Source organism: Falco rusticolus, chromosome 3 (genome assembly GCF_015220075.1).
Source record: "Falco rusticolus isolate bFalRus1 chromosome 3, bFalRus1.pri, whole genome shotgun sequence".
Taxonomy (NCBI): Eukaryota; Metazoa; Chordata; class Aves; order Falconiformes; family Falconidae; genus Falco; species Falco rusticolus.
In genome coordinates, this window is record NC_051189.1 from 27,424,494 (window position 1) to 27,439,887 (window position 15,394).

Consider the following 15,394-nt stretch of genomic DNA (forward strand, 5'->3'; position numbering starts at 1 on the left):
GGTAGACATTATCCACTGCTCTCTCCAGGCCAGTCATCAAACCCATGTTTCGGTGATAACTATTCTTTTCAGTCTCTGCTCTTGTTTTCTCGGTAGAATGAATTTCTGTTTTCTTCTTTTTGAAAAGCTTTCTGGGCTCAGAAGCAGGAACTCAATCCCCAATATGTAGTAATACACACTGCAGCAACAGAAATATTATCTCATACATAGGAATATTTATTTTTTCCTTCTTAAAAATGTACAAAAAATAAAATAGCTGTATTTACAGTTTATCAAACCCCTCTCCCAGTTGCAACACTATTAAGTTACATGAGCTATTTTCTTAATATAAAAGCACACTATTTATACATAGAGTTTCCTTGTTTGCCGGAAAAAGGGCTTGTCACAAACTTTGGCACAAACATTCTTGTTTGTATCTTGTCTCAATTCATAGGAAATGGAAGAGCATATAAACATTTCATAAGCTTTACATTTTAAAAGTCCTAAGATACTCCTTTCCAGTTTCATATCAATCAATATACAGGATGTCTGACAGCTGGACAGTTTAGTTTTTACTAACTGTTTGAATTAATTTACAACATTTAAACAATTCATAGCCTGAAAGAGGAAAATATACAAGACAGACACTTGATCTCTGAATTCACTGACAAAAAACTTCATGAGAGAGGACACACGGCGTGGGGGGGGTGGGGCGGTGGGGGCGCGGGGAAGTTCTTTTCTTTGTGGTTTATATTCAATGGTAAAAATCCTCCACAATGTCTTGAAGGCAATATCACGGTACATTAACAAAGCTTCACTGCAAGGATGCACTTTATTTTGGGGATATCAGCATCTGACTGTGTAGAAAGAAACTAAAATTTGAGATTTGGGGGTTTCATAATATAACATCAAATGGACGGACGTAGTGCCAAATCTGTAGTGGGAACCAAAACTAGAGCTTAGAAGCCTAGTCTCCTTTTGCACACCTCTGTCAAGGGTCTTTTGAAACACAACATCTACAGACACAGCACTGCTCTAATTTGTCATAGGGAAAATCAGCTGAGCAGCAAGCCACCTTTCAGGCTGCACTAGTTAAGATTCAAGACTGCTGTCTTGAAGAAGGCAAGGAAATGAAAGCTTTGTTCCTTTAAATAAACAACCACAGCCACAGAGACAAGAGCAGGCAAGGCAGCTATTCCTGTCCCCTGCTGAACAGTAGCCCAATCTCACTTCCATTTAACTCATAACGTTTGGAAGATCCAGCATGAATTGGTATTTTTCACGAAACAAAAGCAACGTGTATTTTAAATGTGCAAGCACTTCGTACTCCTCAAGACCTTTGAATCAAGCAGGGCATGAGGCAGGCCACTGCTTCAGAAGTTTGCATTACTTGTACTGGCCCTTCCCCATCACTTTGATAGCTTGGTTTTGACCAACAAGGTGAACCCTGACAGCTTGTAGCTTGCCACGACCAGCATCCAAGGTTCAGTGCTCCTCCAGCAGCTGGTGCTGCAAGTACAACTAAAGGGGTGCAGGGTGGTGACGTGTTCTTTGTGATGTCCTAGGTGCTTGCGATGCACCTGCATCTGGAGCAGAGAAACAAAGCCCTCAGACCCTGGCAGATGAAGTTAAGGGAGATCAACCTTAACTAGATCTCACTGATGTTTTAAAACAACCTTACCATCAGGGTAAATCCTACTTATCTTCCTCAACCCTGCTAGCTTCATTGAGATGGTAAGAAGGAACTAAAGGCAGGAGTATCAGCTCTCTTATATCAGGAATTCACACACTTCAAGATGTATTTAGAAAAGCTTTCAGTTAATCCTGGAAGTAACTTTCCTTCCCTGGACAGTGCCTGACTGAAAGCTCCTAAAATGGCAATGGAAAGATAGCTCCTTAAGCCCCAGTATTTCCTAGAGTCTGGCACGTCTCACTGATCCTACACTGCTCCTTGGCGTAGGATGCTGCAGCACCCAACAGAACCCAGCTCATACATAAGACAAGAATGTCCCGTTAACCTGAGTGCTGGTGCAGCACATGTTGCACCCCAGCAGCCCAGGACTGTCCCTCCCACCACCTGTCATTCTCTGTGAACCCCAAATTCTCACTGTCCTCAATCCACGCCAGCCCCAGGTGCCACAGGAACTCCAGATAAGAGAGCTTGGATGGCAGGCTTGTTGGGGGCAGAACCAGGGCTCAACTCCCGTGTACATTTACTCCTACGCTTCACCTGCAGCTTCTGCCCAGATAACACAACCAATTGAGAGACCCCAGCTAATATCCTTAGGATCCCAAACACCGTCAAACAACAGAGAAATACAAGAACACCACTGCTCACCAGTCCTGTGTGACAGTTCCTAATGCCACCTGCTAAAACTGTCCCCTTTTTTCTTTAGGGAAAAAGTATCTGGGCTAAGTCAGCACAGACTTTTTATCTCAGCCTGAGCCAAGCAGAAACAAACTGAATCGCAAAAAAAATCCCCTGTATTCCCCAGATGTCTGCTCTCGAGCAGGGTAGCAAAGGCATCTTTGCTGGAGTACGTATTTATAAAAAGATAAGGGAATTACTACAAAATTCTGCATCAGAAGGAGAAAGAGCACATGACAAAGGAAGAGGGAGGGAGCGCAACAGAACAGACACTTTGTTTTGCAGATGTAAGAGGATTCTGGCTATGTTAGCCCTGACGCTAATGGTCTGAACCTTTTATAGGTTCTGGTCCCACAGAAACTTTGACAGGTACCCAACATTTCTATTTGAAGTACAGATTTTAATGTGATGCTATTGCTAATGAAGTTAAGAAAGTGTGCAAGAGTTGCAGGACAATTCATGCAAAAATATGACCAAATCAGACTGGTCAGCTATCCCAGCTACTTTGCTTGAATGTAAATAGCTCCACACAGCTCAAAACACTACTACAGAATAAGGCCTGTTAAACTAGGCAGTATTTCTTTACACCATTAACAACCAAATAAAGATTCTGTGACTAAATGAAAAAACTATTTCAGAAGGAAAAAAAAAAAAGAAACTCTAAAGGTTGCAGGTAGGAAAGGACCCATGTTTCTGTCTGTCACATGGAATCCACGTACAGTGCATAGAAGATAAAATGCTTGCAGCTAAACTCACAGGGTTGTATGCTGAGTGAGGAGCTCTCACCGATAGCCAGAGGAACTGGAGAGGAAAGGTGCTGGGTTTGGATGTGCCAGGGACATTCAGGCCTTGAAACCCTTTCCTGGGGTGATTTTATCCTGTGTGACTCTCTTCACAGAATTCATGAGACAGGGGTGGAATTTGATGGGAAAACGTAGTTCAGCTTGGGTTCAGATCCAGCCCTTATAAGAGAGACCTGTCTCCACACCTCAGTTGTGGGATATTCAGTCTCCACTGGTAAAATTGTTCCAGTTTCGATAAAATATTTCCATCAAGCCCGGGTTTATACTGCACCCAACTGCCCTAGGAATCAAAACAGAATCATTCAATGGAGATAGAAGAGCAAGTACCCTTAAGAAGAGTTTTAAATCCTGTTTCTTACAATCTAGAGGAATGTTTTAATGAGCAGGCTGCTGCGGAAAGCACCTTTCCCTCCATGGGCTTGAGAAAAGCCCACTTTGAGAGCCTCCACTTCATTAACAGAACAGGCAGAAGTCCCTTCTGTACCTCTAGGCACACCAGGCAGCAGACACATGGTGCCTCTTGGATTTGCTGACAGCTGGATGGGACACTCAGGTATCTACAGCTGGGACTCGGGTACCTAAGGTGGGCCCCATTGCACCAGAGCACTCCAGACCCTGCAGCGTGGTTTGCTCCAATATTTCGGTATAAAATTGGGTGGGCAAGGGTGGAGCATATGAGCACAGGTACAGTTATCAGCTTCTCAGTACACACTCCTTAACAGATCGCAGCAATCTAATCCTCTAGGAAAGATTCTGTTAAACCCTAAACCCAATACATACAAAAACATAGTGGCAGTAAACATGCCCACATACAGTAGTTAAAATATATTATTGCATATTATAAACATTATATACAAGGTTAAAATGGTTTCTTTACCATTTACTTACAAGTGACATTTGTAGCTGAATGCCTTACTTACAAGTCCTCATTGCTACATGCTGAGAACTACCAGAGGTATTTGGCAAGACTATACACTATAGAGAGATATGGATCCGTCTGAGCAGGTGAACTGTCAGCCACTTTCCCCATCTTTAGCACTGCACCAATTTTTTAGCAATGACAGAGAACTACCGGTAAAGTGATTTACACCAGATTTCTGAAACTAGACCAGCATGGTTCCATAACTTGTTTTAGAATGAGCTTATCCACACTGAAGTATGGATTAAAATGCTGCATTTCACATTTGCAGTGGGACATCTGGTTACAAATCTGGGGGCTGGTAACTGCTTGTACAGTAGAGAGTGGGGAACAATAAATAAGGGACCAGGTTAACATCGGTGGCCTTGTGCTTGACAAACCCAAGTCTATATGCAGTGGGTGCACATGTGCAGAATGGACAGTATTCTCAAAGCAGTCTTGTAACAGTTTCTCTGATCAATGTCTGTCAAGTTCCCGGGGAATCCTCTGCTTTCCAAGCAGGATGAAATGCTGTGGTTCCTTACAAAAAGGCTCTGTCTGAGGCTAGATCTCTGTCAGTGTGATCTTGAAGCCTTCGACCATGCTCTCCATGTGCAGGATGAATGTGTCCTCATTGGAGTAGTGCTCAATAATGTTGTCATCCATGTTTACCAGGATACTGGCGACAAAGGCAAAAATTATTATTTTCACACACCAGGACACTGAAAGCTCCACTGCATGTGCTCACTTCACTACAATGCAAAACCAGACTCCAGCACATGCCAGTACAGGGACAACAGTGGGAATCATCACCAAGATGTGCCCCATAGTCCTTTACAGTCTTTGGATTAGAGGCTGCGCCTTGCCAAAGTAGTTAAGGCAAGAGACATCCCATCCAGTGCTGGGACGTTAACCTGCTGAAGCTGCCGACGAGGTGAGCTGCACACAGATCCCTGGCAGACCCAGCTAGCTGGGGTTTCCCCTGCCCGGGGTTGGCTCCCTCAGGTGTACCCGCGTGCTGCTCCTCAGCCATGCCGTGTGAACTGCTGCACCTCTGTGGTGTGAGTTGCTAGCACCGGGGAGCAGTGTAATTTGTGCTTTGCACACAGCTCACAGGCCTAGAGCTCAGCTTAGACGTGAGAATATCAACAAGTATTAGAAATGTGTACAAGTGCTTTCCTTGCACGTTAACTTAGGGTGTTTCTTCCAACAAACGTATCACTTGCAAACAGCGTTAGAAAGAAGCAAAACATGAGAAGTTTCACCTGTCTTCTCAAAAGCTAAAGAAATCCCCACACACAACAATGCCGTAGTTACAGCTGAAAATAAATTATTGATTTAAAATTATAACACCACAATATTGTAGTTATTTAGAAGTAAAAAAAAAAGTTAAAGTAGAGAGATTTAGATTTATAGCAAGGAGTAGTAGCCTAGCTATTCTAAAATCAGAGCTGTGATGCTCATGTCTAAATTTACTCAGCTGAAACCCCTGCAGCAAACGCTGCCTGCCTGCCTTTCAGATTCGGAGAGTGGCCTACTTCTTTCTTAACACTGCAGGGAAATTCCACACCACATTCACAGCAAAGGCTGCACCTCTCCCATGCTAGCACTCCACAATGCTATTAAGCATACAGTCTATAAAACACACTTTATCCCAATACATTTTCCAAACACAAACTCTGTTTCTTCACAGTAAGCATGTGAATACTGGTCAGACATGCTGGAGAATCATGTTTTCCCTTCTGCCACCCCTTGCTGTCTCTGTAAATATTAAGATTTCAAGCACATAGGCATGTCTCATACAAGTGTTTATATTGCCCAACACCATGAGGCTCCAAGCATAGTTGGGATCTCTGAGTGCTCCTAAAGATCCTGCAATAACCCCTAGTTAGTTAGTTTACTTACCCCTTTTTGCTCTTTTTATAAAGTTTTGCAATCTTTTCAACTGGAAGCCCATATTTCTCAGAGATCTGAAATCATAAAAATAAAAGAATTATCATTAATAAGAAATATGAAAATATCACCTCTCTATTTACATAAGGCATTAAAACACTACCTCTGCAAACTTTGACAGGATAGCTATACAGAAAAGTCACTCGCAACCATACCGTAACTTCATTTAAGGATTATTTAGGGGTGAATAATTCTATACATATCGATCAAAAACCCACAGCCATTTCCATCCAGGAAGTTGGAGACTATAGTTTTCATAGGGTGTGAGTCATCAAAACTGCCTCACCATCTCCTACTACTCTGCTCAAGGAGTCAACAACTCTTCCCAGCTTCAGATTTTACCAGGGAATTTCAATCTGAGCAGCTGCCTTTCTGCCATTTCTTTTTCTAATTTTCTGGGTTTGCGGAAGCAAAGGCTTCCACCAGGCAGAAGGCAGATGAGTAGCAACACAACAGGAGCTGATAGATTGATGGATCCACAAAAAAAATACGCACATTTCTATTCCTCAATAGCATTTCAAGGTTTGTTAAGCTAACAGGACCATCCACAGTCCTTGGTGGACAAAAACCTCAACATGGCCCAACAACATGCGCTTCTACCTCAGAAAGCCAACTGAATCAGGGCTGCATCAAAGGAAGTGTGGCCAGCAGGTCAAGGGAAGTGATTCTGCCCCTCTACTCCATCCTTGTGAGACCCCCCTGCAGTGCTGCATCCAGCCCTGGGGCCCCCAGCATAAGGACATGGACCTGTTGGAGCGAGCCCAGAGGAGGGCCATGACGATGGTCAGAGGGCTGGAGCCCCTCTTGTATGAGGACAGGCTGGGAGAGTTGGGGTTGTTCAGCCTGGAGAAGGGTCTGGGGAGACCTTGCAGCTGCCTTCCAGTACCTGAAGGGGCCTAAGGGAAGCTGGGGAGGGGCTTTTTACAAGGGCAGGTAGTGACAGGATGAGGAGTAATGGCTTTAAACTGAAAGAGGGTAGATTCAGATTAGATATTAGGAAGAAATTCTTTACTGTGAGGGTGGTGAGACACTGGAACAGGTTTCCCAGAGAAGTTGTGGATGCTCCATCCCTGGCAGTGCTCCAGGCCAGGCTGGATGGGGCTTTGAGCAGCCTGGTCTGTGGAAGGTGTCCCTGCCCATGGCAGGGGGGTTGAACTAGATGATCTTTAAGGTCCCTTCCAACCCAAACCATTCTATGAATCTATGGTACTTCTTTTGTCTGAAAAGTATCTGCAAGGTACCTTTCATTGGGGGAAGGCTGCAAACATGCTACACACAGGATTAGGAAGCTTCTATATCATTGGGGAGGTGACTCAGTCTAATTACCAGGGTGGCAAAATGAGAACACGATTTGGCTCACAAAACATCATCTGAATGTCACAGAGGAGTGTGTTAGCAAGGTAAAGAACTTCTAAAACAAACCTCGTGCCAGCTACTCAAAATGATAAAGCAGAAAATAGAGGAAAAGTTTTGAAGGAAGGACTACTTAGCTGACAAATTACCAATACTAAACAAGCACTTCACTGGGATGCTTTGGCATTGCTTTGCAGCAGTGTATTGGTAACTATTTTGGATGTCTGTTCTGCAGCGAGCCTGTGGTGTGCTCATGGAGACGGTGTCCCTGAGACCTCTGTCTGAGCCAGCTTTCCTTTCCAAACTATGACTCTTCTTTGAGGGAACACATCTCATAGCTCATACTTTAGAAGAGGGTTGTCCCAAAAGGCAAAATAATTACAGAAAAATGGCGTTTTGTCAGTGATTATGTTCTGTGGTACTCTGCTGCCAACCAAAGTAAGCTTCTTGCTCTTCCCAGGTGAAATGAAGTTGCAGCTAAATAGCTGAGTATTTATCTTCCACATTAGAGAACCGAAATGCACAATTAAATACCCATTTAAAGACTGCCAAACATCAGTCGCTGTAAAAACCTTTCTTTGTGTTTCTGTTCAGACTTTGTTTGAGAAAAAGTGATATCTTAGAGAAGTAAATTAAAGCAATTATAATGAAATAGAAAAGGGAAAGCAAGCACTGGATAAACTCAGCACCAAGGACAGATTCAAACAGCCACAGGTTGAATCCCAAGCACAGCTCCCGTTCAGAGACCCAGGATTCTCTAAAAGAAAGAATTAATTAGCCTATATTTGCCTACATCATCTATACTTGTAGAATTGCCATCTTACCTATGACACAATTTTGTACTTAAAAAGTATAGCGTAACTCCAAGATTTTGGAGAACTAATAAAGCTTCTTTTACACTGTAATCCGTTTCCTCTGACCACAGAGTACATCTGTGGCTAACAGAAAGGGGAGGTTGTAAATGAAGAGTAACTGATAAGACACACTAGACCCATCCACCCCGCAAAGTTTTGCACCTAGCAGAGAACAAAATATAAATTAAATTGTGGGCTGTATTTGCTACTTCAGTTTTACTTGCATCAGCATGTTTCACTGCCCTTTTGAATATGGTGCTGGAGATACTGATGGTAGTCCTGGTTCCGTGTTCTCACCTGCCTTGGCAGAGGCCTAATTCAGCAAAAAGGATGTGCAAGCTTGTATGCTGTGGTCACACCCTTCCTGCTGTGGGGAAGAGTGTGTTCTTTTTTTTTTTTTACTACATTTATGAAAGACGGCTTCACCCCACTTGTCTTGTATCTCACACAAGCATCCTCACCACTGGACTATCAAGCCAATCTTTTTCACTCTGAGCTCTATGTAGCCTATCCAAAAGGCTCTGTGTATCCTGTGGAAAGCTATGTAACTGCATACACAGGGTGGAAAAGCATCCTGCAAAGACGTTCCATAACATACTCAGCTTATTTGGAGCAAGTTCAAGTCTTTGCTCCAAACAGGGCAGAACAAGGGTGATTTGAACCCAGGATTTGCCATAACTCTGTGTGGGATAACCTATTCCAGCTACTCTCCATCACAGATGTGACAGGCTGCCCCACCTTGCCTTTGTAAATGCCTGACCCAACCTGTGTGCATAAATCCAAGGGAGGATCCATGGGCAGGATAGCCAGTAGAAGGAATCACCTACCTCTGGCCAGAAGCACTTGTGCAGGTACTCACATCTTGCCTCTCACTCACACTCCACCCTTGTCTACCACCATCTTTCCAACTCCCCCTTCCTTCCATGCCTCATCCTGTGCTGCCCATGGAGGGCAGCTGCCAGACGTGAGGCTGGCGACTCCTCTGGGCAAATCTTGACTGCCTTAGAGAAGTTCTCAGAGAAACTTCCATGTTCTCCTTGTATTCTTGCTAGCCCTCTGGCTTTGCTTGCCATGAACAGAACGTCAGATAAGCAATCTGTTATATCTGTGGTTTTGTTGTACCCCTAAATTTAAGCTTTCATGGAACACAATAATAAAAATGGTTCCATTTCATCAGATTGTTGAAAAAATCCTTCGTAACACCTCTCTGGTTGTTAACACTGAAACCTAATGATATTAGAATCATATAATGATATTATGAAGATCAGTACTTGAAGACACTTTTCACTGACTCCATGCAAATAAACAAATGGAGAAACATTCCTGTGCCAAGGAGGTTTAATGGCAGCTAATACACAGCGTTCTGCACATTCCAGCATTAAACTTCCCTAGGATATTTGGGATACCTAACACACATTCCAAATGTTGCTCAGAGTGGTTTGGGCCTCTGGGACACCACTTCCTATGAAAGCTATGAGATGCAGGGCTAAGAAAGCCTTGTGAATCACATTGCCTATGTGTCCTCGTTTCAGCAAGGATAGAGTTAATTTTCTTCCTAGTAGCTGGTGCAGTGCTGTGTTTTGGATTTAGTATGAGAACAATGTTGATAACACACTGGTGTTTTAGTTGTTGCTAAGTAGAGCTTACCCTAAGTCAAGAGCTTTTCAGTTTCCCATGCTCTGTTAACAAGGAGATGCACAAGAAGCCGGGAGGGAGCAGAGCCAGGACAGCTGACCCGAACTAGCCACAGGGATGTCCAATACCATAGAACTCATGTTCAGTGTAAAGTGGGGGGAGTTGGCTAGGAGCCCCCGCTCGCTGCTGGGGGACTGGCTGGGCATTGGTCAGCGGGTGGTGAGCAACTGTATTGGGCAACACTTGTTTTTCTTGGGGTTTATTCCTCTCTCTCTTTGTTAGCTTCTTTTTCTTCTTCATCTTCTTGGGTTTTATTCCTCTCTCTCTTTTTGTTATCTTCCTTTTATTCTTCTTCTTCATCACCATCATCATTAGCTTTACTTCATTTATTGAATTGTTCTTATCTCAGCCTATGGGTCTCATCTTTTTGCTGATTCTCCTCCCCATCCCACCAGGGCAGGGGGAGCAAGTGAGTGGCCGTGCGGTACTTAGTTGCTGGCTGGGGTTAAACGATGACACTACGACAGGTGTAGGATTTATATAACATGCAGGGATTAGTGAGCTTTGCAAAAGACTTCCAGCTGACTGAATAAGCACATTTCTCAGGAGCCCCTAAGGATTCAACCAATTATACCAAACAGCAAGCTGTAGAAGCAAGGCTTGAAGTGAGGGTATGGACAGCCTCCCCCTCACAGGCTCAGAAAACAAGTCTTGAGAGAAAATGTGCTAAGTCCTGCGGCAGAATCTGAGAAAGCCAAGAGCCAGCATCTGCTAGGGCATCTCACTGCACTCCCACTTCTGAAAAACATTTGTTGCCAATTCAGGGGGAACACCACTACTGCCAACTTCTATATAAAACAAAAAGATTTCTTATCTGACCTCAAGCAGGCTACAATAAATTTTAAAAAGATACCTTTATCTGGACAAATATTTTCCTTTATCACCCCCATTGCCTATTTTTCAATCTGCTGAGCAAAGAATTCTTTCCTTCCCTTAGGATGCCTGAACAGTGGGACAGTCTTCAGAGTGGCACTGAAATAACAGTCCCCTGACATGGCAAGTTTGTCTGTGGCACATACCTGACTGCACAAGCCACCAGAAATGCTTTCTCTGCTGCAATCAGGGAGACAGAAAGGGCAACATCTGGGCTGGTGGAGGCACATAAGAAAGCATTTTTGTCAACTTCTTTCTATGGAAATACCAACCCTACATTGATTGGAAGGACACAGCATAGATGGGTATCTAATGACCTTTGGTCTAAGTGAACTCTATTGAGCTCACCTGTTACTTTTTAATTTTAGAAAACTTTGGGAGATGCTTGAATTTCCTAATTTAGATTGCCTTCTGTAATTTGAATAAATATGTGATTCCGCAAAATCTAAGACTGGGGTCTTTGGACTAACTTTGGATGGGGCTGAAAGCAGGATTTAGAGCTGGCCAGTCACCACGTGTCATGTTTTGTGACGGGCAATCGTTTCACTATTTTCTGTTGATCAAGACCGACTAGTGTAGGATACAAACATCTTAAAAATCAAGCATTTGCATCACTTTCTGAGATGTGCTGTATCTCTGAAACCTGAGACCTGCAGATATTTGCCAGAAGAAAGAAGTCTGAGATGGAATCTAACTGTTCATTTGGAATGGGGGTACACAAGCAAATAAAATAAACATAGTATCTGAGAAAACAATCTCATTAATCATGGGAAGTTAGGAGAAAGCCACAGACCAGGAACAGTGATTAACAAACAAACAAGTAAAATCCATAAACAGAGAAGAGGGTACGATTCAGGATCATTGGTGTTATCTTTCAGATCTGGGGCTCTACAATTTTCAGAGCCTCAGTTTCTAAGTTCTTGGTACTGAGTTTAGAATTAAGCATTTAGGATTTGCTTAATTACAAAATTACATGATTTGCTGAAACAACTGTAGTAAAGAGTATTTAAGAATATGCAGTTTGACAGGTTTTTGGCATTGATTTATCCACAATATTCCACCAAAGCAAATTAAAATTTTCTCGATATGTTCCTTCCAGTGAACTGGGACATTTTACAACAGATCAGATTTCTCTGGTGCCAAAAACATGCCACCAAGTCAGCAGCTGCGCTGACAGAGGTATGCAGAAACCTTTCCTGTCTCTGCACCAGCTTTGTTTTTATGTTACACAGTGGCTGGAGAACAGGCATGGAGAGGCACAGACTACTGGAGAAAAAAAGAGTCACGTTAGCTTGAAGGACTATAGCATACTTTTAATTTCCATACAAAGACAAGATGAAATCATGTTACAGCTTATCAAGAATCAGACTGCAGCCTCTTCAAGCAAAGCCTGTTTTTTATGACACGTGTGTGTCCTAACAACTGAGCTGCAGTCACAGCTAACAAACAGTATCGGCACAAGCACAGTTAGGACATCCTTAGAACCCAGCAGCTGTCTCTCCTCAGAGATACCCTGATCTGAATAGGTGCTTTAAACAACTTCACCAACCCACAAATCCTTTTGCCTTTTGCTGCTGGTCAAATACTGACCTAGTAACTCAACCTTTACCATATTTGACATTTCCAGTACGTGTAATAAGACACTGTGACAGTTTTATGAGAGTATGAACAGACACACTTCTAGCACTCAGCTGAGCTCTCTAAGGACACTTTCATCCATTCCCATCTTCTATCCTACATGTAACCAAGGTGGAAATCAACTCTTCATCCCATATGTCAGTCTCACATTAGTCCTCCCATCAAAGCAGTGAGACACATGGCTGCTTCTTGACTCTTCCCTTACCAGATTTCACACATCTACTAGCCATCAGCCCATATAAACAGGATTAAATGCAGAAACAGCCACTCATGACCACAGCTAATGGGTAACAAGCCAAAACTCAAGTCAAAAAAGCATCAAGGAGGCAGGCTGGTATGTAGGTCACTCTAGGAGTGAGGGCTAGAGAAGGAATTTGAGACAGGAGGTATGAATGACTAGCCTGCATTGGCTCAGCAACTGCCTCGTGCAAGAACAGCAACTACGCAAAAGCCATATGAAATTCACACGGAAACAGTGCATCCTTGGGCCTCTTCTTTAAAAGATGGCTCCGAACACACCAATGAGCGTTACAGGAGAAGATTCAGCAGGCTGTGAATCATCAGTTCAGAAAAAAGCATTTCAGAAAATGGAGCCCTGCTTCCCTAACACTGGTTAATTACCACCATTTCTCAAGGCTTAGGCCTCCAATAATTCGGCTCTGTGACACTATTTATCCCAGCAACCTGCTGACAGCACTGCATTTGGAACATGCCAGCATTTCAGAGGCGTACTCCAGAAAGCCTTTATAAAATGCTTTAAATGTATTTGAGAATAAATTCATCTTTATATTATGTTTTATCTCGATAAAGACATTGAAAGCCTCAAGATTTTCTTGCCAAGACAGACAAACAATATGGGGACATCAGATACTTACCGCTTCCATCAACCCCTTTACTGTGGGTGATTTCAGCATCAAAGCATCAAACACCTCATCTGTCTCCTTCCTCACATACAAAAGCACTGAAACAGAAAAAAAAAAAAAGTCAAACTTGGAGCAGGTTCAGTCAATTGAACAGACAAAACAGCCCACACTGAATAGAAAAACAAATATTAATCCGTGACAGATAAAATGAAGTGCTGAAGATGGTTTGCACTTAAAAAAATATGTACTCTTGATATCATCAGTGATCTAAACATGGAAGACACATCATAGTTGCTTTGAAAACCCACAAAGAAAATTCAGCAAATTTAATGTGAGGAATCTATATCTTCCAGAACTTAAACCTTCATTTACTGAAATAAGATAAGCTAAAAAGCACTGGGGCCCTGTTCCTGCGTCACAGGACAAAACACAAAACTAGGTCTTCCTAACCCTGTGTCTCAGCTTGCACCTCTCCAGGCTTCATCCAAAAGACTGGGAAAGGACATTTAGAAAAGGCAAGTCTGGTTTGCCTTTAGCTGAGCCTTTAAAATCAATGACAAGGAAAAGGAATAGCTCCTTCTGACATGACCACATGGATGACTGCAAATGGGCCTGGCCAGTCTGAAAATAAACACTGGAAAGAACAAGTCCAAAGTCATTCGAGACTTTACAGGGGAGACATTCATAAGGTAAATGCGTGCCTACCGGCTGTGCTGTGAGCCCGCTCCTGCTCAGGTACACAAATGCCATTTGTGCTCCTGAAAGTCTCCTCCTTACCCCCTCAGATGTCCTGCCAGGTCTTAGTGGTTCACAGGTGCAGTGCCCTGCCCTCTCTAGCTCTTGTTCTCCCCTCTCTGACTTGTACAGGTTAAAGGAGAAAACTTGCTGTTACATGGCAAAAGCAAAGCAGACAGCTACAAAGCAAACAAACACAAACACTAAAGAAGTGTTTTAGGCGTAATCTCACATGGCTTTTATCGAAGTTGCAGGTTAAATAAGATGTTCCACAATTAATTTGGTTCCCTAAATAAAATGCCTTTTCAAATAGCAGTGCTGCACGTTAGGTACAAAGACACACACAGTGTTAGGTACTTTGTGTCTGTGTGACAAACTACATCAGTAATCATCTTTTTTTTTGGGGGGGGGGGGGAGGGGGGGGAGACAGAAAAAGGTATCGGTATCTTTTGAAACTGCTAATTCCTGTGGTCCAAAAGATATCTTCACCAGTAGTTCAATAAATGACTTGCAACCAACTTGAACCAACAGGTATCTGGTTTTCGTACAGAAGCAATTATTTGGAAGCTAATTCTCAGGTCAAGACTGTAGCAGGGTACTCAGGCCTATTTGCAGAGAATTGTAGCTTCTTTGCCCAGGTTTTGAAATGATTGAAAAAAGATTTGAAACATAGGCAGATCAGTCCCCTGTCTTGGTCTACAAACCAGACACACTGGACAATGGTGATCTTTTTTTAATTCAGAAGTATGAGTCACAAATCTGCTACCACAAGCATGCAGTCACATTCTTTTCACCTACATTCTGGTAATTCTTTGGGACCTGCCTGAGAGTGTCCTTTTAAAGGACTCAGAAGCTGAGATAACTTTGAGTCACAACCTCAATAACTGTTAGAATATAAGAGAACAAAAAAAATCCACATCAGTAGTTAAATTTCAGTGGGTCCAATATGTTTACTTGCATGGGGCAAGCACTCGTTCAAAGTGCTTATTTTGCCTGTACTAACACTTCTATTAATTCAGTAATTCTTTTCTTGTGACTAAAGGGCTGTCCTGTAACTCCTGGCTTTTCAAACACCTGGAACTCTGCCAGCCTTAACAAACGTGTTTGAAAGTATTTCAGATTTCAAATACAAATGTATTTGAAATGTATTTCAGATTACAAACGTATCTGAAAAGAGCAAAAAAATCACTTGGTCCAAGGTTAAAGTTGGGGACACTATACAATCTGAGTGCTGAGCTTTAAATCTCTCCGTTGTGCTTGGCACATCAGGCAACGTTATGCTGAATGAAGGATCCGTTACAAGGATAACGGGGAACTTGAATCACTATTATACACACAGAAGGCCAGGATTAGTAAACATATGGGGGTTTGCTGGTTTTTTC

The 15,394-nt window shown here is 42.8% G+C and overlaps 1 protein-coding gene across 4 annotated transcripts in view; it reads right to left on the bottom strand.

Moving 5' to 3' along the window:
• Nucleotides 1-230: 230 nt before the first annotated feature.
• Nucleotides 231-15,394, bottom strand: part of GRHL2 (grainyhead like transcription factor 2) — a 71,612-nt gene continuing 56,448 nt past the window's right edge. For 3 of the 4 annotated variants that reach the window (XM_037381677.1, XM_037381676.1, XM_037381675.1), the window contains exons 14-16: nt 13,290-13,375; nt 5,954-6,018; nt 4,613-4,727 (exon numbers count right to left, since the gene is read on the bottom strand). In XM_037381677.1, the coding sequence (XP_037237574.1) occupies nt 4,613-4,727; nt 5,954-6,018; nt 13,290-13,375 (266 nt within the window). Of the gene's footprint in view, nt 4,728-5,953; nt 6,019-13,289; nt 13,376-15,394 lie in introns of all 4 variants that reach the window. The other variant, XM_037381674.1, reaches the window with a different exon arrangement.